This window comes from Colobus angolensis, unplaced genomic scaffold (genome assembly GCF_000951035.1).
Source record: "Colobus angolensis palliatus isolate OR3802 unplaced genomic scaffold, Cang.pa_1.0 Scaffold38, whole genome shotgun sequence".
In the NCBI taxonomy this organism is placed as follows: Eukaryota; Metazoa; Chordata; class Mammalia; order Primates; family Cercopithecidae; genus Colobus; species Colobus angolensis.
The window spans coordinates 9,928,900-9,936,541 of record NW_012117154.1 but is presented as its reverse complement, the minus strand read 5'-3'; the positions used below and the strand labels follow the sequence as shown (position 1 = coordinate 9,936,541).

Here is a 7,642-nt window from a genome sequence, read left to right as displayed (position 1 = left end):
CCGTCCCCGCCGAGAGGCCGCAGCTCCGTGGCAGCGCCCTCGCCCTTCCAGCCGGCTCGAGGGTGGTCGCCAGGGCGCGATAAAGGAATGTGGGACAGTGGTTAGCGCTCCAGCCGCTCCGAGGGAAGCCGCGCGGCGTTACACTGACTTCCCCGGCTGTGGAGATTGGAGGACGTCAGGAGAAATTCGTCTCTAAGCTGTAAGGTGGAACAGCATTTATCTTATTACCAATGGAGGTTTTTCATGAATTTACTAACTCAGTAAAAAGATTCGGCTTTCTTTTTTTTTAATCTTAAAAGGATCACGCTTTAAATCTCTGTAACAAAGTAATTATTTGTACCACTCTCTACCCCACCCTCCAACAAAATAACCTGTTGGCTCTCGGAAAATAATAGCCCTTTGCCTGCCTTTGAAATAGTTATCTTTTAGTATGACAGGGTTCAAAAATTCTTTTCTTAGTCTTTCTTAGCTGTGATGATCTGAATTTTTGTCTTTCAGCGTGTTCTGAAGACAAAGGGGAGCTCCCTAGTGCTACGGGCTGTTTCAGGAAGCCAATTAATTTTGCACGTGTAATACTTACTACCTTCTAATAATTGGAAGAGAAGATGAACCCAACTAATCCTTTCAGTGGGCAGCAGCCTAGTGCTTTTTCAGCGTCTTCTAGTAATGTAGGAACACTTCCATCTAAGTCGCCATTTCGATTTGGTCAACCTTCTCTTTTTGGACAAAACAGTACCTTATCTGGGAAGAGCTCGGGATTTTCACAGGTGTCCAGCTTTCCAGCGTCTTCTGGAGTAAGTCATTCCTCTTCAGTGCAAACATTAGGGTTCACCCAATCCTCAAGTGTTGGACCCTTTTCTGGACTTGAGCACACTTCCACCTTTGTGGCTACCTCTGGGCCTTCAAGTTCATCTGTGCTGGGAAACCCAGGATTTAGTTTTAAATCACCCACCAGTGTTGGGGCTTTCCCAAGCACCTCTGCTTTTGGACAAGAAGCTGGAGAAATAGTGAACTCTGGTTTTGGGAAAACAGAATTCGGCTTTAAACCTCTGGAAAATGCAGTGTTCAAACCAATACTGGGGGCTGAATCTGAGCCAGAGAAAACCCAGAGCCAAATTGCTTCTGGGTTTTTCACATTTTCCCACCCAATTAGTAGTGCACCTGGAGGCCTGGCCCCATTCTCTTTTCCTCAAGTAACAAGTAGTTCAGCTACCAATTCAAATTTTACCTTTTCAAAACCTGTTAGTAGTAATAATTCATTATCTGCCTTTACCCCTGCTTTGTCAGACCAAAATGTAGAGGAAGAGAAGAGAGGACCTAAGTCAATATTTGGAAGTTCTAGTAATAGCTTCAGTGGCTTCCCTGTATCATCTGCGGTTTTGGGCGAACCTTTCCAGGCTGGCAAAGCAGGTGTCAGGCAGGGGTGTGAAGAAGCTGTTTCCCAGGTGGAACCACTTCCCAGCCTAATGAAAGGAATGAAAAGGAAGGAGGATCAGGATCGCTCCCCAAGGAGACATGGCCACGAGACAGCAGAAGATTTGGATCCTCTGTCCCGGGGTGATCATCCTCCAGACAAACGACCTGTCCGCCTGAATCGACCCCGGGGAGTTACTTTATTTGGTCGGACGATACAGGATGTTTTCAAAAGCAATAAGGAAGTATGTCGTCTGGGCAACAAGGAGGCCAAAAAGGAAATTGGCTTTGTTGAGTCTGGAGAAAGTGACCACATGGCTATCCCAGGAGGGAGTCAGTCTGTCCTGGCACCTTCCCGGATTCCAGGTGTGAATAAAGAGGAAGAAACTGAAAGTAGAGAGAAGAAAGAAGGTGAGCCCTGAAAATGTAGAACGTAGAGTAAATCCTGCTGGCAGGTTGTCAATACGTTTCTCTGGGGGTTAGCTTGATTTTTTAGATAAATCTCCTATAAACATTAGGGATTCTAACATGTCATATGGAGCAGGTCTTACATTTGTGAAAGTTTCCTCTGCTTTGACACAGTTGGTGCCTCCTGTTGTCGGAAACATCTTGTGGTCTAAGTGTCCGCTCTCTGAACCCCTAGATTCTCTAAGAGGAACTCCTGTGCATCCGAGTAACAGAAGCGAGAGCACAGACAGTCTTGGGGGCTTGTGTCCCTCTGAAGTCACAGCCATCCAGTGCAAGAACATCCCCGACTACCTCAACGACAGGACCATTCTGGAGAACCATTTCGGCAAAATTGCTAAAGTGCAGCGCGTCTTTACCAGGCGCAGCAAAAAGCTGGCAGTGGTACATTTCTTTGATCATGTGAGTGCTCCCATCTTGCTGTTTATTACCCTAGATTTGAACGTTGTCACTTTAAAACCGTTTTTTTTTTTTTTTTTGGTCCATCAGTTGTTTGCTTACTGTAATGTAGGGAAAGTACTCAAATATCTTATTGGCGTAGGCTGGGAGAGCACTATTTATTTCATAACTTGGAGTGTTCTAGGTCCCTACAGAATGCAGGCTCTAGAAATGCTGGGAGAGTTGTTCCCATGAAGTGACATTCTTCTTAAAGGCTTTAGGAATTCAGAAATTCTTCCGAAAGGCTCCAACCACATAATACTTTTGGAACTTGAGGTTTTTGGGTTTTGTTTTTTTTTTTTTGGTCATAGTACACGATCACCGTAAACCTTCAAACAATACAGAAAAAGTGAAATTGGTTGGGCGCGGTGGCTCACGCCTGTAATCCCAGCGCTTTGGGAGGCCGAGGTGGGCTGATAATGAGGTCAGGAGATCAAGATCGTCCTGGCTAACATGGTGAAACCCCGTCTCTACTAAAAATACAAAAAATTAGGTGTGGTGGCGGGCGCCTGTAGTCCCACCTACTCAGGAGTCTGAGGCGGGCAAATCGCTTGAACCCGGGAGGCGGAGGTTGCAGTGAGCCAAGTTCGTGCCATTGCACTCCAGCCTGGGTGACAGAGCCAGACTCCGTCTCAAAAAAAAAAAAAAAAAAGAAAAAGTGAAATTCCCCTTGTCATCCTATCCTCTAGAGAGAGAGAACTGCTTTGAAGCACTGGGTTTGTATCCTGACTTTAAATGTATGTATCAGACTTTCTTTTTATGTATTTATTGTTTTTGAGATGGAGTCTCGAGTGCATAATACTTTCTAGGGTGCAGTGAGTGTGGACTGCTCATGTTATATAGCTTTATATCTTCACTATTTTTTCTGAGTATTCTCATAGACAAAATTACGTTCTAGAGAAATTTATAAGGTAGAAATTTATAAAGTGAGTGATACTCCTTTGAGGGGATGGACTACGTTTTGTTGATTCATCTATTGGCAGACACGGGTTGTTTCTACTTTTTGGCTATTGTGAATAATGTTCGTTGTCATATGACTACCTGAGTCCCTGCTTTCAGTTTTTTGGGGTATATTCTTAGGATTGTAATTGCTAGGTCATATGGTAATCCTAATTTGTTTTTAATTTTTTAAATTAAAAAAATTGTTTTTATTTTTGCGTTTGTAGAGACATGGTCTCACTATGTTGCTCAGGCTGGTGTCGAGCTCCTGGCCTCAAGCTATCCTCCTGCCTTAGCCTCCCAAAGTGTTGGGATTACAGACCTGAGTCATTGTGCCGGCTCTCATTTTTGTTCTTGTTTTTGAGACAGGGCCTCGCTTTGTCACCCAGGCTGTAGTGTAGTGGCACAATCTTGGCTCACTTTAACCTTCACCTTTCCGGTCAAGCGATTCTCTTCCCTCAGCCTCCCAAATAGCTGGGATTGTGTGCGCACCACCACGCCTGGCTAATTTTTGTATTTTTAGTGAAGATGGGGTTTCACCACATTGGCCAGGCTGGTCTTCAACTCCTGACCTCAGTGATCCATGCACCTTGGCCTCCCAAAGTGCTGGGATTACAGGCATGAGCCACCATGCCTTGCCTTGTTTTTATTATTTATTACTATTATTATTATTATTATTATTATTATTATTATTTTGAGATGAAGTTTCACTATGTGGCCCAGGCTGGTCCTAAACTCCTGGGCTCAAGTGATCCTCCCACCTCCACTTCCCAAAGTGCTGGGATAACAGGCGTGAGCTCCCGTGCGCAGCCCCCCTCTTGTTTTTAAAGTTAATTTTTGCCTATTGCAATGTGCTCATTCTCCCAGCTGAACCTTAAATATTTTATGACATAACTAATATGTAAATACATTGCCTTTATAAACAATTCATTGATACAGACAAAACTGAACACCTTATCTCTCCTGTTATTTAGTAGTCCAGTTAACTAGTGTGGTGGGTATTTTTGTAGACTTTTTTTTTTTTTTTTTTTTTTTGAGACGGAGTCTTGTTCTGTTGCCCAGGCTGGAGTGCAGTGGCACCATCTCTGCTCACTGCAAGCTCTGCCTCCCGGGCTCATGCCATGCCATTCTCTTGCCTCAGCCTCCCAAGTAGCTGGGACTACGGGTGCCCGTCACCACACCCGGCTAATTTATTGTAATTTTGGTAGAGACAGGGTTTCACCATGTTAGCCAGTATGGTCTTGATCTCCTGACCTCATGATCCACCTGCCTGGGTCTCCCAAAGTGCTGGGATTACAGGCATGAGCCACCGTGCCCAGCCTTTTCTAGACATTTTTATGAGTGTATCTACAGGGAGACTAACGTGGTTGGTTTTGTGTGTGTTTTCTGTAGTAAGTGGCATCCCATGTGTGTTATTCTGCAGCTCCCTTTTGTGCTTAATTGTGATTTGGCAAACTTACTGTTTCTGTATATGTGATCAGCTGGTGAGAATCATCTCACCAAATGCCAACAAGGCCAAGTTTGTGGGTTCTATGAAGCAAAGTTGTTAATTTTAAAAAAGGGGCCGGGTGCGGTGATTCATGCCTGTAATCCCAGCACTTTGGGAGGCCGAGACGGGCGGATCATGAGGTCAGGAGATCGAGACCAACCTGGCTAACACGGTGAAACCTTGTCTCTACTAAAAATACAAAAAATTAGCTGGGCATCGGTGGCGGGTGCCTGTAGTCCCAGCTACTCAGGAGACTGAGGCAGGAGAATGCGTGAACCCTGGAGGTGGAGCTTGCAGTGAGCCAAGATCTCGCCACCGTACTCCAGCCTGGGTGACAGAGCGTGACTCTGTCTCAAAAAAAAAAAAGAGGGAAGAGCAAATACATGCTGGTGAGACAGGTAAGGGAGATGAATCCTGCTGCTGCCACAGCCAGAGACCAAGCAAGCAGCAGATGTGTGGGTGGAGGAATCACTGTCGTGCAAAGGACGCTGGCTCCTGGTGCCTTTGAATGGTCTGTTGTGCTTACTGCATTTGAGTTTTCAATCCCATTTCCTTTGGTTTCCTGATGTACTCACAGTTGGTGGTTGTGGACTGTTTTCCAGGCATCTGCAGCCCTGGCTAGAAAGAAGGGGAAAAGTTTGCATAAAGACATGGCTATCTTTTGGCACAGGAAGAAAATAAGTGAGTTTTCAATTATTCTTTTCACTTTCTTAAAAAATTATTTATTATTTATTTATTTAATAAAGATGAGATCTTGCTATGTTGCCCAGTCTGATCTTGGGATTACAGGCACGAACCATTGTGCACGGCCCTCTTTTCAGTTCCTCGTGCTCTTGGTCCAAACCCTTTGAGCATGAGCCCTTCCCCCAGCCCGTGGGGGAGGCTGGCTCTGAGTGGATTTGCATCTCACAGTTATTTCCTTGGGCTCTTCTCTAACCTCCTGTGACAATGAAAATATTAGTTTCTCAGAAACACAGTGAAAAAGTCCAGTACCGGGTGATCTATGATTGCATAAACTCTTTTCTACCTCCTACGTCCACAGGCCCCAATAAGAAACCCTTTTCCCTGAAGGAGAAGAAACCAGGTGATGGTGAAGTCAGCCCGAGCACAGAGGATGCACCCTTTCAGCACTCTCCTCTTGGCAAGGCCGCAGGGAGGGCTGGTGCTGGCACCCTCCTGAATAAAAGGTGGGATCGGTCCCTCCTAATGACCTGATTTGGGAAGGACCAGGAAATAGCACCCTACAGTGACACATGAGTCAGGGTGCAAGACTGTGGGGAGTGGTGAGGAGACAAAAGCCGGTTGCCAGGGATGGCTGGGGGTGGAGGACAGGGGCTCTGCCCTTCCAGCCAGCATGGGCCATGAGGAGGTGGGTCTGTGTGGGGCTGGTGGTCGCAGCCAGAAGAGAGAATTTTCTGACACTGGTACCTGTCAGCTGTAGAGATGGTGGACAGCAGTGATTCTGTCCTGTCTTGTTCTCACATACCCTAGGGCCAAGGTTGCTGAGAAAGCCTTCCTTTGGGGCTGGCCTTTTTTTCTTGTTTCCACTTGGCATTTTCTATGGGAGAATCTCATCACACAGTTGTTATAGCTGGAGGAGGCCTTTCAGCTGTAGCTACAGGAGATCCAGGGGAGGCTGCTCACTTAGGACAGCAGAACTTCTGTCCTTGCACAGAGTGCCTGCTCTGTGGGACACACGCAGGCTGGCGCCCTGTGGCGGGTCGCTGCCTGCCTCACAGGATTGTAGTAGCAAATCTCCTTGCTCATCTAACTTGTCCTGAATCCCACTGCAGTTGAGTGCAGTTCCACTTGACATACAAATGTATAAGCAATAACTTTTTTCCTCAAGGCATTTAACTGGCTGTAATAAACTATGCATTCCTTTTGTTTTGAGACAGAGTCTCACTTCGTTGCCCAGATTGTAGTTTGGTGGCGTGATCTTGGCTCACTGCAATGTCTGCCTCCTGGGTTCAAGAAATTCTCCTGCCTCAGCCTCCCTAGTAGCTGGGATTACAGACATGCTCCACCATGCCCAGCTAATATGTTTGTATTTTTAGTAGAGATGGGGTTTCGCCATGTTGGCCAGGCTGGTCTCGAACTCCTGACTAGACATGCGTGCCTGGTCAAACCATGCATTTCTGATAATCACTTACAGCAGTTTCCAATTTCCAGCATGACTTTTTTTTTTTTTTTTCTTTTCTTGTCACTTAAAGGAAGGGCAGCATGACTTTTTGTAGGTGCAGCTTATCACAGTGAAGCAGACACGGTTGGCCGTGTTAGTTGTGTTAGCCGGCACGTGATGTGAACTGCCCTGGCTACCCTGTCTGTCTGGGGAACTCTGTTCTCAAAGGCTTTTCCTTTTCACACCAGACCTACTTTGACAGGTCTCCGGCTGAATCTATCTTTTCATCTTTTGGCCAATGTATTTTCCTCACTTTCCATTTTGTGATGAGCGGTTTAGTTGCTGGTTTGACATAATCTTTGACATTCAAGTTCAGAAAATGATGAAAGCTAGAAAATGGGGAAGCTGAGGGAGCGTGCCTGATTCCTTTTAGTATGTCCTACCAAAATAAACTTGTTTTAAAACATGTAGGCATAGTGTTTCCTTATGATATTAAAGATTTTTTTCATGCTGAGTTTCGTTTCTTTGAGATAGGAATCAGTAAGTACTCCTTTTAGCTGTTTAAATGCGCCTGTCTTGTTTTTGGTGGGGAGTGGTAAGTTTGGAGCCTCACTCTGTAACCCAGACTGGAGAGCAGCAGTGCAATCTCAGCTCACTGCAACCTCCGCCTGCCAGGCTCAAGCAATCCTCTCACCCCAGCCTCCCGAGTAGCTGGGACTACAGGCACATGCCACCATGCCTGGCTGATTTTTAAATTTTTTGTAGAGATGGGGTCT

The 7,642-nt window shown here is 45.8% G+C and overlaps 1 protein-coding gene across 1 annotated transcript in view; it reads left to right on the top strand.

Annotated features, from left to right (window-relative positions):
* Positions 1-136: 136 nt before the first annotated feature.
* MCM3AP (minichromosome maintenance complex component 3 associated protein) overlaps positions 137-7,642 on the top strand; it is a 57,249-nt gene continuing 49,743 nt past the window's right edge. The window contains exons 1-5 of the mRNA XM_011954245.1: positions 137-204; positions 499-1,824; positions 2,057-2,280; positions 5,347-5,425; positions 5,787-5,931. Of these exons, the coding sequence (XP_011809635.1) occupies positions 606-1,824; positions 2,057-2,280; positions 5,347-5,425; positions 5,787-5,931 (1,667 nt within the window). The 5' untranslated portion in view covers positions 137-204; positions 499-605. The remainder of the gene's footprint in view (positions 205-498; positions 1,825-2,056; positions 2,281-5,346; positions 5,426-5,786; positions 5,932-7,642) is intronic.